Source organism: Malania oleifera, chromosome 3 (genome assembly GCF_029873635.1).
Source record: "Malania oleifera isolate guangnan ecotype guangnan chromosome 3, ASM2987363v1, whole genome shotgun sequence".
NCBI classification, from domain to species: domain Eukaryota; kingdom Viridiplantae; phylum Streptophyta; class Magnoliopsida; order Santalales; family Ximeniaceae; genus Malania; species Malania oleifera.
The window spans coordinates 20,545,924-20,571,276 of NC_080419.1; the positions used below are offsets into that span (position 1 = coordinate 20,545,924).

At 37.3% G+C, this 25,353-nt stretch overlaps 2 protein-coding genes across 2 annotated transcripts; both read left to right on the plus strand.

The window, feature by feature from the left end:
• Positions 1 to 728: 728 nt before the first annotated feature.
• Positions 729 to 2,441, plus strand: LOC131151193 (uncharacterized). Its single transcript, XM_058102441.1, has one exon. It carries the CDS (start codon positions 729 to 731, stop codon positions 2,439 to 2,441), a length of 1,713 nt encoding a protein of 570 aa, XP_057958424.1.
• Positions 2,442 to 4,237: 1,796 nt separating this feature from the next.
• On the plus strand, positions 4,238 to 5,422 carry LOC131151194 (uncharacterized). The gene has a single exon (XM_058102442.1). It carries the CDS (start codon positions 4,238 to 4,240, stop codon positions 5,420 to 5,422), a length of 1,185 nt encoding a protein of 394 aa, XP_057958425.1.
• The last annotated feature ends 19,931 nt before the right edge of the window (positions 5,423 to 25,353 follow it).

Sequence of the window (25,353 nt, forward strand, 5' to 3'; positions counted from 1 at the left end):
AAAAACTCGGTTCAGGCCTGATTTTCAAAATGGGTCAAATCCAGATTTCCATAAATGGGCTTCGGCCTTATTACCCTAAAAATCCGGGCCCATATTTTCTAAACAATCCAAGCCCAAATCCTTTTAAAATTAGGGCCTGATCCCATCATGAAGTATATTGAAGCCCATATTTTAAAATACTTGAGGCCCAAGTGCACACTAAAGTCCATAAGTCCGCACTGAACAAATCCAACGGGTTGACCAACCTGGGTCAACCCTAACCTTAGATCATAATTTGACCCTTCATAGAATCTGAGATACATGGACCGATTGAGGGAAGAGTTGAATTTAAATTGTGGTCCATCAATGATTGTCTTGAAATCTCTCATTAGTGGGACTTTTCTTAGAAAGTTGACAAAGTAGTTAGTTAGGTTACATTGCATCCATGCATTCATGCATAATTTCACACGTAATCATGCCCGATAGGTCACATACATGTTAATATCCCTATTGTTATGTATTTGTGCACTAAGTACACTCATGCATAAACACCCCATGCATAAGATAGAGTCTTGGAGAATCTTTTATATAAGTATACCTTGGGTGGAGGATATAAGTTTCATTATTTTCAGTTTGGTGTCATGACTGCATGCATTGTTTTGAGTTGTATGATACCTTTACTAACATGTTGCATTCACATAGGCATCCTGTCTACTTCATCAAGGTTCTATAAGAGATCTGAATCATTCATGGAGAACACAATGGCTTACCATGAGATTGAGTCCACAGTACAACAATATTCAGAAAGTCAACAGAATAAGTGGGGTGACAGTCTTACTCGGAAATCTATCATCGAACTACCAGCCCGGACTTTCATCAACATAAGATCCAATCCGTTAGATGAGCTAAAAGTCATTTGGAAGGAATGGACCCCGGCACGCCGTTTAAAATTCTCTCAAACATATGGGCACATTGGTTTCTTGTTGCATGTATCGGTAAATATCCCTGCCATAAAAGCACTGGTCGAGTTCTGGAATCCACCATATCGTTGCTTTACAATGAACGGTATCGACTTGACACCAACCATCGAGGAGTATACTTCGCTTTTGCATCTAGTCAAGTTACAGACACCATACAAACCTTATGTGCATGATGCTAGTGTTTCGTTCGTGAAGGAGATGTACGATGCTGTCGGGGTCAAAATCCAGAAAACATTCTCAGAGGGAGGTGCAGAAGTAAGGAAAATCTCTTGGAAGCAGTTGAAAGAAATAATCGAAAAAGAAGAAAAAGAAGAGGTTCAAATACATATGATGGCATTAGCTATTTACGGTTTGATCATTTTTCCAAAAGAACTGAACATGATCGATCAAGCTACTATTTCGTTTGTAGCACAAGTACGAAACGGGATTAACCCCGTTCAAGGCATCCTGGCAGAAACCTTCAGATCACTCAACAATTGCAGAATCAGGAGGCGAGAACGTTTAAAATGTTGTGTGCAACTGTTATATGTCTGGATGGTAGGTCACTTATCGTCTAACAAAGGGGGCTTCCGTAGTATTTTCTCAGTGATCCGAATCCCTTTGGCTGAATTTGAGGATACCCAATTAAAGGAGCAGTTAGATAAATCTGAATGGAACACAAAAATGTGTGGTTTGATTGACTCAGGGGTAACTTGGCTGGCGCCATGGATGGTCCGCTCTAACATGATATATATGTGTGGAAATCTTCCATGGGTCCCATTACTAGGCCCATGGGGAGGGATAGCATATGCCCCTTTGATGGTCAGAAGGCAATTGGGGGCATCTCAGTTTGTGCCTATGACTCACGGATTGGCTGACTCAGACTTTGCATATGAAACAGGAGACACTCGAAACCAGATTAGAAAATTTATGGTGGCATGGAAGCATGTGAACCTAATAGACCCGAGTGATGGAATTGCCATAGTCCAAGGAAATTATGAAGCATGGCGAGAAAACCGGGTAAACCCCCAACTCAAAAGAATCCCAGAAATCGTTATTGAACATATTAAATCACCAAGCGCATGCATGCAATTGAAGCCACAAGGGGATCCATGCCCAGTAGAAAAAGGAGATGCAAGAGCAGAAGTGGGGAATCAGCAAAAGGAGGCTCTAGTCTCTGTCTATCGCAAAGAAATCAAGCGACAAAGGATTCGGTACATACAATCAGAAGAAGAGGTCGTGGCTCTAAGGAAGGAAAGACGAAGACTTCGAGCAGCACTTGGACAGAAATCTCAAATGTTAGAAGATGCCCATACCGAAGTTAAAAAGAAATCGCTCTACATACAAGAGTTGGAGAGGCAGGGGGATGAGCAGAGAAGCAAGTATAATCAAGTACTGGAAAAGATTGAGCCGTGCATAATGAAAGCGGGCTACTGGGAGGCCAAGTTTCGGGCTTTGCATAAAAAGTCGACACAGCAAAATGCAGAGATTGTGCAATCATGAGCAGATTTTGATTTAATATTCAGTTGGATTTGTTATTGTATGAAAGGATTCTATTAATGAAAAGCAGATTTTATTTTCTAAAAATGATGATGATCTCTTCCATGAACCTTGATTGGAGTGCATTAGGTTGCATACATATGTTTCATATTTGTGAAATTTACACGTCTTGAAAAGACCATTGCATTTCATGCATTCATATCTATGCATTCACGATTCTAAAAAGGGAAAGTTTTGGTTTGCAGTGCCTAGCGACAGAATTTGTCTAAGCAAGCAACATTGAGACTGTCACGCATCAATACAATACCAGGAGAAGGGCAAAAGAAATGAGTGAACAATTGGAAGGTAGAGTCCTGGGCATAGAGCAAGGACAAGAAGAATTAAATGAAAAAATGAGCAAGATCCTGGAATTGTTAACGAACAAAGGAAAAGCAGTGCAGAATGATCCGGAGACAGATATGGATCCTACTCATCCTCCAGGGTTTACCCCAGTACATGGGCAAACGTAAGTTCCACTACCTGGCGTCATGGAGGGTTCAATGCCAAGTATACCCCCGTTCATCCCTAATATACCAGCACAGGGGTTTCCAGTAGTGGGGACTCCCCCATTAGTAGCTTCTGATTTGGGGGTGAACAGATCTGAAACTGAACGTCGATACGATGTACTAGAGGAACGTCTGAAAGCTATTGAAGGATCCAATACATTCGATTCTGTAGATCCCAATGATTTGTGCCTCGTGCCAAAGGTCACCCTGCCACCAAAATTCAAAGTACCAGATTTTGAAAAATTTAATGGAACTAATTGTCCTCGAACTCACCTGCGCCTGTATTGCCAAAAAATGGCTGCCCATTCCGATAATGAGAGACTAATGATGCATTGCTTTCAAGACAGCTTGACAGGGGCAGCTATCAGGTGGTATATTCAACAAGATCGGACTCGGATCCGCACATGGAAAGATCTGGCTAATTCTTTTATAGCTCAATACCGCCATGTTATAGAAATGGCACCCGATCGTATAACCTTGCAGAGTATGCAAATGAAGCCCACCGAAACATTTAGAGAATATGCATATAGGTGGAGGGACATGTCTGTCCAGGTCAATCCTCCGGTGGAAGATAGGGAGGCTATTTCCCTATTTGTGAATACCTTGAAAGATCCTTACTTCGGGCATCTCCTAGGGGCAACCCCCCATGACTTCATGGACATTGTTTCTACCGGAGAGAGGATTGAGACGGCCATCAAAGTCGGGAGAACTAAAAGTATTAGTACAGAGACTGGTCTAGGCAAGAAGTGGACAAGCAAGAAAAAGGAAGAAGAGGTCCAGATGGTTCAAAGACAACAATATCAAAGAGAGCATGGCCAAGGGGCTAGGAGGAATTTTGTTTTCGAGCCCTCTATCAATCAGATAGTTCATACGGGAGGTAGACCCCAAGTTGTTCCTTCCGGGGCCATGCCCGCCCAACCGAATATGCGAACTCATGATAGAGGCATCCAAAGAAATATGAGAAGGATAGATCCTATTCCAATGAAATACTCAGAATTATTCCCACAATTGATGGAGAGGAACTTAGTTTCAGTCATTCCTGGAACGGTCGTTACGGCACCTTTTCCACAATGGTATGACCCCGAAGCCAAGTGTGCATATCATGCTAACACTCCCGGGCACACTATTGAACGTTGTTGGGCATTCAAAAATAAGGTTCAAACACTAAGAGAAGCCGGATGGCTAGCATTTGATGATAAACAACCAGGAATTCAAGGGAACCCTTTGCCCAATCATGGGGGTAACAATGTCGGAATGATAGAAGAAGGGAGGAATGAGGTGGATTTTGAACCAATGTCTTTAGATTGGGTGTTCAATGAACTTATTGCGGCAGGTCGGATAGGGCAAGAGGCTGTTTGCCCCACTAATGCACTTTGTTTATGTCAGAGTAAAGAAGGAAGATCTGTGAAAAAGTGTGTAACTTTTAGAATGTTTTTGCAAAAGATGGTGGATAACAAGTTTATAGAGATTGGTTGTACCCGCAAAAGTGGAGAGATTGCAGTCATTGGGGAAAACAGGCCGGTATATCATCAGTGCACTAATCAACCATTTATACCTACCATGAACAAGGCTCTTCCCACACAGGAAGCGCCAGCTCGCTTGGTGATCTCTACTCCCAGGCCATTCCCATACAAGAGTAACCAAGCAGTACCCTGGAAATATGAATGTGAAGCGTATGTCGAAGGAAGCACCAGCAATATAGCAGGGGTGAAAGGGATAACTCGAAGTGGTAGGGTGTATATGCCAGATTCTTCTAAAACAAATCGACAGAATGCAGGGGAACCAGACAGGGCAGTGAAAAGTCCAATATCTAATGGAGAGGCCGAAGAATTCCTGAAGATAATAAAGCATAGCGAGTACAACATCGTGGACCAACTAAAGAAAATGCCGGCTCACATATCTGTTTTGTCACTTCTACTAAATTCAGAAACCCATCGGGAGGCGTTACTTAAAGTCCTAAATCAAGCCTACATTCCCCAAGATATCAGCGTTGATAAATTCAATCATGTGATCGGAAGTCTAGCAGCCTCCAATTACATCACTTTTACTGATGAAGAAATTCCGCCAGAAGGCCAGGGGCACAACAAGGCGCTGCATATATCCACCAAATGTAAGGATCATATGATGTCTCGAGTCCTGATAGATAATGGATCATCCCTCAATGTTATGCCAATGACTACACTGCAAAGGTTACCCATTGACCCTTCTTATGTGACACCAAACAATTTGGTGGTGCGTGCCTTCGATGGGACACGAAGAGAGTCAGTAGGGTCGCTTGACATCCCTATTCAGATTGGACCCGTAACCTTCAATATCACTTTTCAAGTCATGGATATTACGCCTTCATACAGTTGTCTCTTGGGAAGGCCTTGGATACATAATACTGGGGCAGTTCCCTCCTCTTTGCATCAGCGAGTGAAATTTATAGTAGGGGGATAAACTGGTATGTGTTTATGGAGAAACCGATATAATGGTTACTAAACCTTCTTCCACTCCCTATGTGGAAGCAGCTGAAGAAGCCCATGAAGATTCATTCCGAGCATTTGAGATCATCAACGTCATTACTATAATGGAGGGATCTTTTATCCCTCAACCTCGGATCTCTTCTTCCACGCGCATGGTGGCCGTTGAAATGATTAAATCAAGGTTTTGCCCGGGAAAAGGGTTGGGGAAGTATCTTCAGGGCATCGCAATGCCTTTGTTACCAGAAGGCATGAATGAGAGATACGGCATCGGATATACTCCTACTTTAGCTGACCATAAGAAGAAGGCAGAAGAGAAAAGAATAATCCGAATCGAGAGGCGCACAGGAAGAGTAAGTACCAAGTGGGGGGTAGAAGTCCCGCCAATGAATCAGACCTTTCGAAAGGGCAATCAAGTCACTCTTGAGGAAGAAATGAAACAGATGAGCATATTGGCCTTAGAATCAGGGGACCACATGAATGACTCGAGTAGATGGATCTACCCATTGACAGGAGCAGAAATTCAGAACTGGACATCTTTTGATTACCCAATTCACTTCATGTAATGGCTTTTGCTCATTTTGCTTTCTTTTTGTAATCCGTGGACATTATTGCCTCGGACCGTTTGTCTTTTTCATCAATAAAACCAGTATGCATTTCTTTCGCATTTATTGCATCATTGGGTCATTTGTCAAAGAATTGTTTACCTTTGTTTTATGCAGGGATAGGGAAAATAATCGTACCAGTATTCAGGAGCCAGAAATTGATGTTAACTTTGAAAACTTAATCCTAAAAGCTGAAATAGAAGAGGAGACTGACTTATCACCTGAAATGCAAAGGATGTTGAAATCAGATGAAAAACCAACTTTAACCAGTAGTGACCCCACGGTCACAATAAATTTGGGGACTAATGAGGAACCAAAAGAAGTAAAAATCGGGGCACTGTTGGGAGGAAAAGAAAGATGCGAAATGATAAACCTTTTGAAGGAATACCAAGATGTTTTCGCATGGTCCTATCAGGACATGTCGGGTTTGGATACGGACTTAGTAACACATAAAATACCCATTTACCCAGATAGCAAACCGGTAAAACAGAAACTGAGGAGAATGCGCCCAGATATGTGGATCAAAATAAAAGAAGAGGTACAGAAGCAGTTTGAGGCTGGTTTTTTAGAAGTAGCCAAATATCCAGAGTGGATGGCCAATGTAGTTCCAATAATGAAGAAAAATGGAAAAGTGAGAGTCTGTGTTGACTATCGAGACTTGAATAAAGCTAGCCCTAAAGATAATTTCCCACTTCCACACATAGATGTGCTGGTAGACAATACCACGGGACATGCCCTGTTTTCATTCATGGATGGGTTTTCTGGATATAATCAAATTAAGATGGCCCCAGAAGATAAAGAGAAGACCACGTTCATCACCTTATGGGGGACCTTTTGCTACAAGGTTATGCCCTTTGGTTTAAAGAATGCAGGGACAACCTATCAGAGAGCCATGGTAACGTTATTCCATGACTTGATGCATAAGGAGATAGAAGTATATGTGGACGACATGATTGTTAAGTCTCGAGATGAGTATAGCCATGTGATGAACTTAAGGAAGCTATTTAGAAGGCTACGAAAATGTCAACTGAAATTAAATCCAGAAAAATGTACATTCGGAGCTTCTTCAGAGAAAATTGTTGGGATTTATCGTAAGTGAGAAAAGGGATTGAAGTAGACCCAGATAAAATAAAAGCTATTCGAGAAATGCCTAGTCCCAAAACCTGAAAAAGAAGTCAGGAGCTTCCTAGGCCAATTGACCACATAGCTCGATTTATATCTCAGTTGACTGCTACTTGTGAGCCCATATTAGAGCTGCTGAAGAAGGATAACCCCGAAAAATGGGAGTGAAGAATGTCAGAAAGCTTTTGAAGAAAATAAAGAATATCTATTGAACCCTCCAGTTTTGGTTCCCCCTGTACCTAGGAAGGCCTCTTATATTGTACTTAGTAGTATCAGAGAATTCCCATGGGGTGTGTGTTAGGACAACACGATGAGTCTGGAAGAAAGGAGCGCGCCATCTATTATTTAAGCAAAAAAGTTCACGGAATAACGAATCTAGGTACTCTAACCTGGAGAAGACGTGTTGCGCTGTGTATGGGTGGTTAGTAAGATTAAGGCAATACACCCTGTATTACACAACATGGCTTCTTTCTAAAAGGGATCCGATTAGTATGTTTTCAGAAACCTGAGTACAGGACGATGGCTTCGTTGGCCAATGCTGTGACTGAATATATATTACATATGTGACGGAAAGCCATCAAGGGAAGCAGTAGTAGCACTATTCTTGGCATGATATGGCGTTAAATGATTACCAATCCATGGAGTTTGACTTTCCCGGATCAAGATATTGATTCAATATGCTCAAGAAAAGGGAAGGTAATGTTTTGGGTGGTATGATGCTATTTGATGGGGCAACCAACGATAGGCATGGAAAGGGGCTGTACTCATATCAACCATAGGGTAAACTATTTACCCAGTCACAGCCAAACTCCCTTTCTGTGTACCAATAATATAGCTGAGTATGAAGCGTGCGTATTGGGCTTACAGGCGGCTATTGACCGAGGCATTAAAAAATTGATTGTAAAAGGAGATTCTGCTTTGGTAATTTATCAGTTGACTGGAAAGTGGGAAACCCAGGATTCCAAATTAATACCATATCAGGAGTTCATTCAGGAAATGATGCAGGAATTCGATACTATCAGTTTTTCGCATTTACCGAGAGAGAGTAACTTAATCCCTGATGCGCTAGCAACATTGGCGGCTTTATTTAAGGTTGAGTCCGGAATAGAGATTGAACCCATTCGAATAAGAATGCATAGGGAACCTGCATATTGTATAATGACGGAAGAAGCCGATGGGAAGCCATGGTTTCATGATATCAAAACATACATTCAATGGAAGGAGTATCCCATAGGAGCCTCTAATAATGATCGAAAGACAATTTGGAGGCTAGCTATGGGATTCTTCTTAGATGGGGAGATATTGTATAAAAGGAACCATGACTTGACCCTCCTACGGTACATGGAGTTGCAAGAGGCAAGACAAATCATTCAGGAAGTACACGACGGAGTTTGTGGGACCCATGCGGGAGGACACTCGTTGGCCCGAAAAATCCTAAGGAGTGGATACTATTGGATAACCATGGAACGGGATTGCATAGAGTATGTTCGAAAGTGCCATAAGTGTCAAATCTATGGAGATCGCATACAAGTCCCACCCACTCAACTCCAGGTTTTATCTGCACCTTGGCCTTTCTCAGCATGGGGGATGGATGTGATCGGACCGATAATCCCGAAGGCTAGTAATGGGCATCGATTCATTTTCGTGGCCATTGACTACTTCACAAAATGGGTAGAAGCAGCATCATACTCTAATGTCACTCAAAATGTAATCAATCGTTTTATCAGGAAAGAATTAATTTGCAGGTATGGGATCCCGGAAAGGATAATATCAGACAATGCTAAAAACTTGAACAACGAGGTCATGACAAAATTATGTAGTCAGTTCAAGGTCAAGCATCATAATTCAGCCCCCTATCGACCTCAAATGAATGGAGCAGTGGAAGCAGCCAATAAGAACATCAAGAGCATCTTGGAAAAAATGACAAAGACCTATAGAGATTGGCATGAGAAGTTACCTTTCGCTTTATTGGCCTATCGGACCACTGTTCGAACATCTACAGGGGCTACCCCTTTCTCTTTGGTATATGGAATGGAGGCCGTAATTCCGATAGAAGTTGAGATTCCATCGTTACGAGTCTTAAAAGAAGCAGAGTTAACCGAAGCAGAATGGGTGCAATCTAGATATGACCAGTTGAATCTAATTGAAGAAAAAAGATTGACAGCTATAGTTCATGGGCAGTTATACCAAAGGAGAATGATGAGAGCTTTTAACAAGAAAGTGCGTATTCGACGGTTTCAAGAAGGAGATCTAGTTTTGAAAAAGATTTTACCAATTCATAATGACCCCAGAGGTAAGTGGACCCCAAATTATGAAGGGCCGTATGTGGTAAAGAAAGCATTTTCAGGAGGTGCCTTATTGTTATCAGACATGGATGGAGCCGATCTGGTGCACCCCACAAACTCAGATGCGGTAAAGAAATATTTTTCTTAGAAACCCTGTAAACTCTCAAGGAAATTCAATAAAATGACGATTTGCTTCATAAATCTAATGACTGTTCATTATTCATGTTTTGATCAAATGATAGATGGCCATCGTTGGCTGATCTGCTTTCCTACAAAAAGCCAAATAACAATTTACCATTTGATAACCAAATTGAGCCTAAATGATAAACCAGTATTTTTTTTCAAAAGTCAGTTTACAAAATTTAACCTGGGTATGGGTCCTTTAGGGTCTGGCAAGTCATATGAGACAACAATTGGCTACTCGAAATGATGGCAGGCCATCTTTCTGCTACCCAAAAGAAACAAAAAGAGATCCCTTGCAAGCCTTTCTTGAGCCTGGAAAATTCAATTTTTGATTAACCCGTCAAAGGATCACACCCCACATTGGGGCAATTTCAAAGGATTAGTCCCAAATGAAGTCCAAACAAAAATGACCGAATCCCTTCATGAAAGAGAAAAACAAAAGGGAGCAGCAAAAGCAAATGGAAAAAGAAGAAAAGAGAAAGAAAATAAGGGACATACTACGCATGTGATCTTTGACCAAGTTACCCTTAATGAAAGTGCTGATTTTGAGCCTTATTTAACTCTTTCTTTCTTTAACCCGTACCCCTAGCCTATATTACAGTCCAAATAAAAGACCTGACCAAATTGGTATACATTGTTGTCTCTAATGATTTGTCAGACTCAATGATTGAGTCTGAACTACGTAATGACCTGATCCTGAAAAGGTACGTAGGCAGCTTGTTCAAAAGACAAGTTCGGTCAAAGCCAAAACAAAGTGCCTTAACTTAAACTGGGGCAGAGAATGTCATTATGGGTTGGGATTTTTGAGCCATAGTTTCCCTCTTCTTCAGAAAACCTATATCCCCAAGCCTACGTTTCGTCCCGAGTCTTAAAGACCATCTTGAGATCAAAACATGAACTGAACCTGAGGCAATAGTTTAACTTGAGAATTATAGGGGTTCGCAACAGAATAAGGCGAAAGGAGGGGGAAATGTTTGGGGTCATCGACGAAAAAGAAAAAAAAATCAGTCAAAGGGGAATTAAGCTTGACAACTTAACATTCATGTGCTTCGACTTTTTGAATACTGGTATAAAGTTTTTCCTTTGAACTGACATTTAAGTCTGGTAAACTAGTCATCTTGCATATATGATCTTTTGATATAGCAAAGGGATGTTACAATTACATGGTTGGATATTTCTCAAAAAAAAAAAAAAGAAAAAAAAAAGACCTTTTTCATTGTCTCAAGAATAGGGTAATCAAAAGAGTTCGCTAGTATGCTTCCTGTTTCAGGCATGATCAGCAAATATGACTTAGAGCTTTGGAAATGTGGTGTACAACCGATGAATAAGGCAGAATCTGAGGAGGTTGTGGCCTTCATATGAAACTGAGAGCTTTTACTGATGCATTTGCAATGAGGCAATTGTCGTGTCAAAACTTGTCTCCCTATCCAATTGCATTAAGCAAACAGGGTTAATATTGGTTGTAGATCCATTCAACTGAGGCAAATTTTTTTAGTGAGTTTCCTTTTAGCCAAGTCAATCGTCTCCATGACTGGGTGAATTAAGAAAATTGAGCCAAGATCAGTTACAGATGTGGCAAGTATCAAAAGCATGGCCAAGATGAAAGATGAGGTTATTGATCACAGACGCACCAGGGGAAAAGATTCAGGCATTTCCTTCATTCATTGCATGTAGCAACATATCCCCATGTTTTGGCACCACAGTAGACAGCATACATGCACTACTGCATTCCAGTCATACCCCTCTTGTCATGCATCTCTTTTGATCATTATCCAAACGACCTTTGTCTCACTAATGTTTGAGTTATTACTCCATGAACTATAACTCGGATTCCTACACCCAATGCAAGTCACCCCTCATGAACTATAGCTCGGGTTCCTACACCCGGTGCAATTCATCCTCCGTGAACTATAGCTCGGGTTCCTACACCCGATGCAAGTCATCCTCCGTGAACTATAGCTCGGGTTCCTACACCCGATGCAAGTCACCCCTCATGAACTATAGCTCGGGTTCCTACACCCGGTGCAAGTCATCCTCCGTGAACTATAGCTCGGGTTCCTACACCCGGTGCAAGTCACCCTTCGTGAACTATAGCTCGGGTTCCTACACCCGGTGCAAGTCACCCTTCGTGAACTATAGCTCGGGTTCCTACACCCGGTGCAAGTCACCCTTCCGTGAGCTATAGCTCGGGTTCCTACACCCGGTGCAAGTCACCCTTCCGAGAACTATAGCTCGGGTTCCTACACCCGGTGCACGTCATCCTCCGTGAACTATAGCTCGGGTTCCTACACCTGATGCAAGTCACCCCTAATGAACTATAGCTCGGGTTCCTACACCCGGTGCAAGTCATCCTCCGTGAACTATAGCTCGGGTTCCTACACCCGGTGCGAGTCTCCCTCCGTGAACTACAGCTCGGGTTCCTACACTCGACGCGAGTCGTTCTCATGCGCTCTCAAGCATACATGCAAATCGATTTTCACAAATCATTTTGGTCTCTTTTGTTATAATGGGCCTGGTCCAAAATCACCGTCTTTTATCTTTGCAGGCTTGTTGCCACAAATAACGTAGGAGAGATCTTACTTTTACTTTGAAGCAACGAATCCTACAAAGAGGGGCAGCTGTAGACACCCCATTTTTACCCAGGCCCAATATATTTATTACTATTATTATTATTATTGTTATTTTATTATTATTATTACTATTTTTATTATTTTATTTATTCTTATTATTATTAATTTTCATTAATCTTATTATTATTATTATTATTATTTTCTTTATTATTATTATTATTATTATTTTTCATTAGTATTATTATTATTACCTTTATTTTTATTTTTTTATTTTTACTTCTATTTATATTGTTTATTATTATTATTATTTATTATTTTCATTATTATTAATATTATTTTTAATTATTATTATCATTATTATTAGTATTTTTATCCTTATTATTACTATTATTATTATTATTATTATTTTTATTATTATTATTATATTATTATTTTTATTATTGTTATTTATTTTTTTTATTACTATTATTCTTATTTTGCTATTTTTACCTTATTATTATTATTATTATTATTATTTCCTTATTACCATAATAAGTAGTTATACTCATATATATTGTTTCCAAAAAAAAAATACCAATATATTTATTATCATTATTATTATTATTAGTATTTTTATTATTTTATTTATTCTTATTATTATTATTAATTTTCATTAGTTGTATTATTTATTATTATTTTTCATTAGTATTATTATTATTACTTTTATTTTTATTTTTACTTCTATATTATTTATTATTATTTTTATTTTTATTTTTAATTCACTTTAGTATTATTATTATCATTATTTTTACCTTATTATTGTTATTATTATTATTATTATTATTATTATTATTATTATTATTATTATTATTACCATATTAATAATTATTTTCATATATATTATTTCCCAAAGAAAAAAATACCATAAACTAAAAAGGAAAGGGGAGATGTAGGGTTTCTAATTTTTGCTCATAAAAACTTTTTCTTCTCTTCAAACAGGGGGGGGGGGGGGCAGCGCACACACACACAGCCGGGGTGGCGCTGCGCACAGCTCTACAACTCCTCTACAGCCTCCTCCATATCTTTCTCCACGACCACTCAACCCCACAGTGAGGTGCAACCATCCGCAAAGACTCTCTGCAACTCTCCTGCCGCCGCTGTCCAGCCATCCTCCGGGTCCTCCGCAACTCCGGCCGGCCACTACAGCCGAGAACTCCCTCAGCAAATCCCCCATCATCTGCAACCTCTCCAGTCTCCGGCAACACCATCACAACCCAGCTCCGGCACGGTATCTCCACGGCATCTAAGCTTCACGGCTAGCCTCCAGGATCTCCAGCGCCACCGACCACGGCCTCTCTGCTCCATCACACCGGCAGCAGGCCAGCAAACCCCGGCCACCCTTCCTCACCGCCGCAGCACCACCTCACTCCGGCAGCCCCTCACTCGCCCAGACTCTCTCCAGACTGCTGCGACAAAACCATCACTGCCAACCTGCTGCGGAACTCCCTTGCTGCCACGACTTCAGCCTCCTCACCAGCACTCACCCACGGACAGCCACCCCCGAGAAGACCAGCCGTAGCCGAAGACCACCGCCCAGTAACTCCATAGTCCCTTCGACACCCTCACGCACGTCATCTCGTCGGCAACCACAAGCACCATCACCTTTCCCCTTAGGTCGCGGCTCCGGCGATAGCAGCAACAGCTTCAACCATCACCGGCGTTCTCCATCAACACTGGACTGAGCCCCAACCCCAGCTGTCTCCTCTGCTCCATGACCCAGAACTCCGGCTTCTCCCAGGTAATCCTCTGCATGCTAGCCACAACGCACAGTGCACAAGTCTTGTTTATTTTGGTTTCACTTTATTGATTTTTTTTGCTATCACCTCCTCTGTTTTGTTTTTCTATTATTATTAAAGTTAATGCTAATTTGTTTGTTCTCTGTTTTGTAGGATTCTTGTTAGGGGCTTATTTCAATGTTCAAAGATTAAATCTTGTGGTCATGACTTTATTGTATATATATATATATATATTAAATAAGTTAATTTTATGATACTTGTTAATGTCTATTTATTCATTCATTTAGTCTTAAATATTAGACATAGTTGTAGAATCTTTATTGTGGAAACTCATTTAAATAGTTGAAGTTTGAAATCTTGTCGCATGAATCATATTGACATAAAAGTTTTGAAGTTATAATATGAATTTTGGTATTTAAATGTTGTATTTATTTGAGTATATAATATTCAAGTTACATACCTAATATTAGGGCTGTGGTTGTATTCGTTAAAATATTAATGTTCATGTTATAACGTGTATGTTGTTCATAATGTTTGATATTCGTTTCTAGGGTTTTCGTTTCTGTGTGTCCGTTATGTGTTTAATATTCTTATTGTCATAATACTTTTTTTTTTAAAAGGATGTTATTGTTTATTTAGGTACATATGTAGGGTTCCAGTTTACCATTGTGTTATGGTCCTCATTATTAATATGATGTTATATTACTATGATATTTGTTTGTGTTTTAGTATTTTAGTACATATATGATATTATGGTATTCTTAGTATTATGTATTGCGTATATATTGGTATACTCACATGATAGTAGTTATTATAATATTGTTTTTTTTTTGTATATATTTTTATTGATATTTTAGTATACGTAACTCATTATAGTATTTTAGGTATATATATGGTATTATTACTACATTTACATTTAGTATCACTTATCAGGATATTTTTAGAATTTTAACATATAGGGAGCTATTTAATATGGTATATTTAGGACATCTAATATTACCTATTAGGGTATTTTTAGCCTTTTAATATATAAAGTATTACTTTTTATAGTATCCTTAGCATATTAATATATATAGTATTATGGTATCTAGCTACTTATTTTGACATTCATAATATTGTAGTTATGTGTTGCTTATTACTTTATTACCATATATTAAACCTCCCATATTAGTATTTTCCTGTAAAAAAATTCAATATATTTTCAAAATATGGGAGTGTATTTTATTAAATATTTTTTTTTTATTATTTTTTATCCCTATGATTTTATTGCGAGGGTATGAGCCTTCGGGCATCACGTACCCTAAGCTCTGAGGGAATATATATATGTGTATATTATCTTTATTTATTTATTATTTTATTCATAAAAAGGAGTAATTTAAAGAATTATTAGATTAACTTAGGGATAATTTCAAATTAATTAGGTACCGTTCGTAAGAACGGGCGCGTAGGGGGTGCTCGTACCTTCCCCTCGCGTAACCGAACTCCCGGCCCCAACTCTGGTAATGTAGACCGATTCTACCCCTAACGGGGTAGTAATCACGTGTTCTAACCGCACTAAAGGATAGTGGCGACTCCAATATCCATGTTTTTTCATGAAAATATTAAATTGATTTTTTTAGTTCGCCGCCCAGGGCACACACGCTCCCGGGACGTCGCGACACCATTCATATGACCCGACCCGCATTGAGTACCAGGTTAAAAATTATTTCATTATACAACCTAACAGCAGAAAATAGTATATACATAACAGTCAGAATATAATACCCAGAGTATCAATATACAACTATATACATCACCATAATAGACTAAAAAACAACTCAACTCTAGGGGAATTACACCTCCCCTAGTCCAGAAACTCGCCCTGTGTGTGAGGGTGCCAGCTCCCTATGGTCCTGGAGCTTTATCACCTGGCCTATCCATATTCCCTGAAAAATTTAGATAATTGGGTGAGACATATCTCAGTAAGAAGGAATAAATTATTTACAGTGTGTGGCCAGATGAGTTTAGTTATAACATGCTTTAATTTTCAAAACAACATTTCATCTGAGAAAATATACTGATAAATATATTCTCATAATCGTATAGATATACAACACAAGCTTTTATAAGCTTTAAAACCATTTATCAAGTTTATTCATTTGCAACAACACACATAATTACCCGTGAAGTTTCTGAGAATAGGGAAGATTGCCCACCCATACAGGTAGCTTCCCTCTGCCCTAACATGTTATGCAGCTAGGAATGACCACATCTGATACCTATTAGGGCACTCACCTTACTCAGTAAGCCCTCAGGCGGAGAGTTTCACTTCGCCTCAATTATTTATTTTATAAAACACACACTCTTTCATTTCTTATAGTCATTTCCCATTTTAACTCATTACATATCTATGTATACATAAATTCACATTTATGTACTTTACATAATACATTAAATCACGTAATTCCAATTCTCAACACATTCACGATTTCCATACTGAGCATACCTCCCCAACGACATCAGTAGGAATCTCACAACACAATTTTCATACTGAGCATACCTCCCCAACGACATCAGTAGGAACTTCACAACACAATTTCCATACTGAGCATACCTCCCCAACGACATCAATAGGAACTTCACCACACAATTTCTATATTGAGCATGCCTCCCCAACAGCATCAGTAGGAACTTCACACACACACACAGTCTCCATACTGAGCATAACTCCCCAACGGCATCAGTAGGAACTTCGCACACACACACACAATCTCCATACTAAGCATACCTCCTCAACGACATTAGTAGGAACTTCACACACACACACACACACACACACACACAGTCTCTATACTGAGCATACCTCCCCAACAACATTAATAGGAACTTCACACACACACACACATACACAGTTTACATACTGAGCATACCTCCCCAATGGCATCAGTAGGAACTTTGCACACACACACAGTCTCCATACTGAGCATACATCCCCAACGGTATCAGTAGGAACTTCGCACGCACGCACACAATCTCCATACTGAGCATACCTCCTCAACGACATCAGTAGGAAAGGAATACCACCCACCCGCAATTATTGTACGGTATTAACATATCATCAATCATATTTCAATATATCTCAATTCAATTTAATATAAATATTCTCATCATTTTCTGTGCACATTTCATCATCTCATAATAATATATATCATATTTCACATATTTCCTCATTTCCTAAAATACTCATATCAGTAATTTGTACAAACTCATTTTTCACAAAAATAATTTCTACTCACGTATAAATATCACATTAATCATTCTCATTTCAATATTTTCTTAGAAAATACACATCATTATATTTCACATTTTTCAACACTTCTCATGTGCCACACAATTTTTATCCAATATTCATAATATGTTAATTTCACACTGCAAAGCATCACAATTTAATATTACTCAAATGCCACACAATTTATCTAATATTTATATCATAATAATTTTCAGGTAAAATACCATATGTTCATTTTCACATATTAATTTACACAGTAATTCTAAAAATACTGTTATAATTTATTCTCCTTACCTGACTTACTGAGAGTCTCGCTAGAACCCCAAATCTTACGCCCTTGGCACCCAAAATTCAACTCTTGCAATTTACATTTTCTCCAGATTAATTAATCTATTTCTCCAAAATAATACTCATATAACCTTTCCTAGGCTCCATATACCTCAAATTAATATTTAAACTAACATTTAACAGTCCCACTTAATTTTCTAAATTTGCCTGCGAGTCCCAAAATTACACCCGCGGCGCTCACTTGGGCCCTAAATTTTAGAAATCCTACTTCAACCCTAGATGCTCAATATTTTAGTATTTTCAAATTAATCCTAATTAATTAAAAATAAGCTCCTTAATAACCCTCGTACCCCAAATTTGGGATTTTGCCCACGACGACCCCACGAGAATTTCGTTTAGCTAGACTTGTAGAGAATCATTCCTAGATTTTCGTGGTGGTGTCCGTTCATCAATCAGACTTATAATTTGCAAAAAATTAAAGAAAAAAGGGAAAATTGGCTTACCCTCGGAGATACGTCTACGCCGCTCCTACCACCGATCCGCTCCGGTAGAAATGACGGTAGAGGAGAATGAAGTTCAACGGTATCTTTTGATTCTCGATCGGGCGAGAATCTGCCACGTAACTAAGGAGAGAGAGAGAGAGGGAAGAGAGAGAGAGAGAGAGAGAGAGAGAGAGAGAGAGAGAGAGGCGTGCAATTCACAGAATTCACCTGAAGCTTCAAAGAAGCTTCAGGTGAATAATAATAATAATAATAATAATAATAATAAATTAAAATTAAATTAAATAATATTAATAAAAATATATTTTTATTAATAAAAATAAAAATAAATTTTAATTATTATTATTTTTCTTTTTTTATAAATCATATTAATTAATTATTATTATTTTTTTTGGAATCACTCCACTAATCTTCTATATCCCTTTTTGGGGTTATTACAACTACCTCGTCCAATCGCACCCCTCAACCCAACGAACTGGGGAGTTGCATACTATCCGAGCACGATTGACGATATCTACACACTATCTAAGATATGTGGTTGCACTCTATCTGCATATAGCAACGATACCGTGCTCTAAATTCTGTATTTGTACTATATATGTCTATAATCTTTTCTCAGGGATCTAATACTATATATATACATATATACTCTTTTACTGTTTTCATCATGTTTCCAAAATTACCATAACGCTATCTTTTGTACTGTAAATACTGTAATCTTTGTATTCTATATCTTTAGCATCTTGATGCTATCTCTGTATATTTTTGTCTGTATACTCTATCTATATATTCTATCTACATACTCTGAATGCTATGATAATAAGAAACATGACATACTGTAAATACTGTATATATTGTTATGAATGAAGCTGTAATATATTGATCTTAGTAAAACTGTAATATGCTATTCTGGATAAATATTTATGATATACTAATCTATATAACATACTGATCTGAGTAAAACTGTAATATATTATTCTGGATAAATATCTGTAATATAATGTCTATATCTGTGTATTCAGTATAGTATGATTATTGTAAAAACTATATAAGTTCTTCATCACATAAATATCTACTCAGACCACACAAGCATTTAAAACTCATATTCTATAAAACTGGGTAATAAGCTGGTATATTCATATGTGTAAAATCTCTGATAACATTATAATAATTTCTAGCATAGCATATTTCCCTTACCTTAAATCTGAAAAGCCTCTCACTGAACTCTAGCCCTACACCTGCAGGGTTCTCCACTCAATATCCTGAAACAAACATCTCCTAGAACAAAATATCAGTATTTTTTTACCTATAACATTTCTTATAACTACAAGGAAGGCATAATCTGAATAAAATATCTTACCCTGGATTTGGGATGAATTCCATACCAACTTCTCCCACGATCAGCTCCTGCAGACTTGTAGAGAACTTCGCTAGGAGCGTCGTGGTGGCCTCGGATTTTCGATTCGGCAAGAAAAGGACCAGGATCGAAGAGAGAAGGAGGAAGAGGCGTTTTAGAAAGAGAGAGAGAGCCTTTTTGTGCCAAAATTCTGCTGAAAAATCTAGGTTTTGGCAATTTATAGCCCCAGATTCGTCGACGAGACATGTCATCTCGTTGACAAGTCTTTAAGGAACTTCGTCGATGAACTTCCTCCCTCGTCGATGAATTTTAGACTGCCCCCAAAACCTCTCTCGGTATTTTCTTGTTGACAAAACCTGTCCTCGTCGACGAGCTCCTTTTATATCCTCATCGATGAATCCCCTGTGTTCATCGACGAGATGCTGAAAATTCTTCAAGTTATTACATGAAAAATGAAAGGTCATTTTGTTCCTATAAATAGACCCTTGAGGCATTAGCACAAGATAAACCGATTATCTTCATTCTCATCTTATCATTCTTCTTTTGAGTCTAGAGAGTTTGATAAACAAAGAAAGGTGTTTTTTTTGTGGAGCTTTGGACTTTTCTGTTTGTGCATAGTTGGAGAGAGTCATACGATTCAGATCGGGCTGTTGTATCCTGAAGGAGACAAGTCTTGAGGAGTTCTGCTACACCGGTTTGTGGGTTAAGCCAATAAACTGCAGAAGACTTGAATCTCCTTAAAGAAAACTAGATATTCGTGTCTCAGCCTATCTGTGAATTGTGATTTATTTTTTTTATTTTTTATTTGTAAATTTATCATTTTATATTATTAGTTTTTCTAACACAATGTAGTACTAATACGCGCGCGCGCACACACACACACACACACACACACACACACACATATATATATATATATATGTGTGTGTGTGTGTGTGTGTGTGTGTGTGTGTGTTGTTGGATTTGTGGCTTATACTGAGTGGAACATATGTATTGGAAAAAAATGGTGAAGTAAAGAACAAGGAAGTAGGCAACAGGAAGAAACCGTCGACAATATTGTTCGGCGCTAAACACGAATTTTAAATCAGGAAGATCAGTAGGTTGGGGAATTTAAAGGATTTCCCTCCGGAATTTATTACAGGAGCATTTTAGATAGTTTATAAGTCTCGAGTACGTAAAAGGTTAATATACAAACAATATTTGTAACCCTTGATTGTAGTTTTTGACAATTGATAGTGAAAATCAGTCGTTTGCTCCTATGGATGTAGGCACATTGCCGAACCACATAAATTCTTGTAACGTATGTTTTCATTGCTTTCCTCTATTCTCTTTGTGATTGATTGTTTACGTATTGTTCATCGTTGGTTGCTGCATTTCATGTTTTGATTCAATTTGTGTTTCCGATGCGCATTGGTGTATACTTTGCACAACATATATATAAATAAGGGTGAGAAAAGGCTACAATGCATTTTTTTTATTTGGGTTTTCAATAATATTATGTTTACTTAGCATACCATAAAACATTTACAAAAATAAAATTTTCACCGTATTAAGTAAGCATATATCAAGTATATTACTTCTTATCGTTTATATCATAAGTTCTACTCGAATACACTTTTAATAATGAGACTTATTAAATGAATTGTCCTGACATATTATGCTCATATATACGAAAATATAAATAAATTTTTCTGTTACGGAGCAATGATTTTTCAACCATTTGTTATTTTTGAGTAAACATTTCTTGTTCTTAGTGCCCTAACTATGTATCATTGAAAAATGTTCTCTTGTTAGATATTTATAAGTATTTTTTATTTGCATTTAATTTTAGACAAAAAATAAAAAATAAAAAATAGTGCTTTTAGTTTGCTTTACTCAAATACAAAGTGATGTAAAATGATAGTGTGTGTCATCATACATGATTGAACTATAAGATGATGAATAAGTTTGGTTGACATTTTCTGTAATCATACAAATTAGGGTTAGGTTTTCCACTATACTTGTTTTGAAAGAAAAATGTGAAGTTGGAGAAAAGCATGTAAAGAAAAGGTGCATTTTATTCATATAGGAAAGAAAAAGTTGGCCGGAGGGAAAAACTAATAAATTAAAAAAAGAAAAAGAAAAAAAGCATGATGGTCATTTTTCAAAGCCCATCCTTTTAAGTTGATTTAATAAGAAAAAGAACTAAGAATTTTAAATATATATATATATATATATATATATTCAATTATTATTTTATCAGAATACTTGCCACGTCATTATTTTATAAAATTGCCGAAAGATGTTTTAGAATTTTTGCATAGTTTATCTCCATTTCTTTCTAATTCAACAAGCAAAAATATGCCGCTAGAAGCTCATCCATTTTTTCTTTCACTAATCTCTAAATTTTCTTTAGTTAAACAGACCTCATAAAAACAAACATAATTTTGTAGCACTAATCAATAAACGAAAAGACAATCGGAATAAAATTATACAAAATTTAAAACATATTATAACTATATTAAAAGTAAAAATTATACAAAATTTAAAACATATTATAACTATATTAAAAGTGTTCTTTAATATTTCATCATTTATACGAAATCATGATATGTGGTCTCCTTTTCTCACAATAATTTTTTTTTCCTTTTTTTATTATAAAAAAAGGGTAAAAGGGTCAATGGAAGTTGCTTCCTATGGAAGCTGGCAGTCCTTTAAAATCACGTGGCCACTACTCACAAAAATGGAGGAAAGCTCCATTCATATGCATCATACCCCTATTGTCCTTTTCATAAGTAATTGTCACAGCCCCACTACCAATTCATAAATAATTAATAGAATGAAAGAATGATTATTGCATTGCGTAATTCCTACCAAGGATGAGGAACCAAACAGATCCAACAATGACTTGTTTGGGGGGTTTTTGCTGGTGAGTTCAGATTTTAGGGTTTAGATTTATAATCATGTGAATTTATTAATCTTATATTTAGGACGAGTCTTAAATTTTATTATAGTATGTGACTCATATCGAGTGGAACTAATGTATAGAGAAAGCAAGTCGAGGAAAATAAGGAAGTTAGTCTGAAGAAAAGTCGTGGACAATTTGCGGAGTACATCGACGGTTTCTTCCAGTAGCCAACTAGGAAGAAAACGATCAACGGTTTGATGTTGGTACATCGACGGTTTCTTTTAGTGAAGGAAAACTGTCGACGGTTTGTTTGGCGTTATTTTTGAAATTTAAATTAGTAAGATCAATAGGTTAAGGATACAGAGGCAAATCCTCCGCAGATTGATACATGGGTATTTGAGGGATTCTCTAAAACCTTTGTACGTCTAGGGGTTAGTATAAATACAATGTTATAATCATGATTTTGATTGATAGTGAATTTCAGTCATCGCTTGCTCCCGTAGATGTAGATATTCTTTCGAATCACATTAAATTCTTGTGTATCTTTTTATTGCTTTCATTATCTGTGTGTTTTTGTATTATTTATCGTGATTGCTGCACGACACGATCATTTCTGCGCTTTATTGCACAATAGATTTGAATTTGTATAAATTTGGATAAAATATTTATAAATTTGTATTGAATTTTATCTAAAGCTACACAAATTTAAATTTAAGATCCAAAATTCATACTCTCAAATTCAATTTAAATTTTTAAGCTTCCAAATGTTAGATTAGAGTTTGATATTTTTGTTTTTTTTATTTTTTTTACCCTATGTTTGGCGAGATCTTATATTTGAATAAGTTATAATATAAAATTATATTAAAATTTCTTTAAATCAATCCAAATTCAAGCACAATTTAAGAGGATTTTTTTTTGTACAATTTGTTGAGAAAAGTCTACTTGTAGGGTTATTTCTCGTGAAAAAGTTTAAGTGAAGAATGAGTGGTTGTGTTGAGAATTTCACTTATGAATTTGTTCCACATTGAAAAATTTGAATGAATGATGGGTGCTTATATACATGGTTGGGTCCAAGACCCAATAAGCTTAAGCTTTTGGATCAAGTTAATACTCACCAATGTGTGTCAAGCCTACCTAGGGACTCCTCTGGTGTTAACAAGTGGTATCAGAGCCGACAATTCGTAACTCTTGGTGAGCGACATTGTAAAAGTCGAGACGTGGGAGGTAGGTTTGGTTCGGAGGCACGTGAAATGCAACCCGAGACATGTAAGACACCAGTAGTAAGGTCCACTTGAGCAACTATTGGGAAATTGAACTTACTCTCATAAAGAAGATGATTTCCGTTCAAGGGGTCAAGTTGGTGGTTACCCATGGACTCCTCCGGTGTTAACATGTTGTGTATGTGGTTTTGGTTTAAGCTTTCGGATAAAAGTTCAAACAAGTATTCACTCACATATATATACTCTCAATATTTTATTTTATTTTATTATTATTTTTTTAGTAAAAGAGGGCGGCACATCCATTTATTTATTAATATACCCTCACTTTTGGCGGAAGAATACCATGATTACAAGATAAAACAAAAGAGAGAGTACAGAAAAACCCTCCCAAAAAAACTAACACCGGCAAGCCAACCAAATTAAAACAACAAAACTAAAACATAACTAACAAAGAAGATAAAAACATAAACACAACCAAAATCAACACCAAGCGAAACTCTAAAGATGAACTAACGATGAACGAAAACGAGACCCTACCTATCCATCCGAAGAATACCTTTCAAATAACGTGGTAAAAGATGTTGTTTTTCGTAAGTTACATTATTTCCCATTTCTCATTCTTTAGCAAGAAAATTGGCCGCACTATTGCCTTCCCTATATTGATGCATAACCATGACATTCACTCCTTCTAGCTCCACCATGAGCTCCTCCCAGAATTCCCAAAGATACTACAAGGTACATCTACCTTTTCGAAGCCAATCAACTGCAATTCGCGAGTCACTTTCAATAATCACATTAAAATAATGCAAACTTTTACACAAACGAATTCCTTCCCTAATTGCTTTTAATTTCGCACTATTATTCGTACCATTGCTAAAATAACTTGAAAAAACCGCTTTTACCATGTCATGGCAATCCCAAATGATTCCTCCACCTCTTGAAGTACCTGGATTGCCCCTACAACTCCCGTCACAATTAAGTTTTATCCACCCTACTAGAGGTTTAACCCATAAACAATTTTTCCAGGCCTGTCGCAAATTCATTTATGCTTAATTTGAAACTCATTCAAAATCTTAATGTCCGACTTCTTCAATTTTTGAAAAGAATTGTTGCTCTCAGCAATAAAACTAACCCATAATCAAACATTTTTCCACATATGATCTGCACTTTGATAAATTCATTTCATTCTCGCTTTACATTTTCAATTCCAGAGGCACCACTTAATCAAACACGGAATCAACCCGATTAAAATACCTTTAATAGACGATTTTTTAGCATAGTGGAACCAATTTGCAATTTTGTTTTTCCATGGAAGGGATCATTGGAAAGGAATCCCCAACACTACACTAGCCTGACGCCAAACCTCTGAAACCACCTCACCTAAAGAAAGAATATGATCAATGTTTTCCTGACTTCTCTAAACGCAACAATCAAAAGTCGAAACCATCTGTAATAACCCCAAAAAGGGATATAGAAGATTAGTGGAGTGATTCCCAAAAAAAATTAATTAATTAATTAATTATTTGGATTTAAAAAAGAAAAAAAAAGAAAAAAAATTCAAATTTATTTTTTATTTTTATTAATAAAATATATTATTATTAATATTAATTAAATATATTATTATTATTATAACTCTCCTGAAGCTAGAAGCTTTAGGAGGTTTGTTTTTTTATTTATTTTCTTTAGTTTTCTTCTTCTTCTTCTTCTTCTTCTTCTTCTTTTCTTCTGCGAGACAAACTCTCTCTCTCTCTCTCTCTCCTCTCATTCTCTCCCTCTCTCCTCGATTTCGTGACGGATTTTCGTCCGATCGAAAATCGAAAGATACTACTGGACTCCATTCTCCGCTAT

Excerpts from the sequence above, each read along its gene's own strand:
- LOC131151194 (XM_058102442.1), top strand. The coding sequence starts at position 4,238 with ATGATAGAAGAAGGGAGGAATGAGGTGGATTTTGAACCAATGTCTTTA.
- LOC131151193 (XM_058102441.1), top strand. The coding sequence starts at position 729 with ATGGAGAACACAATGGCTTACCATGAGATTGAGTCCACAGTACAACAA.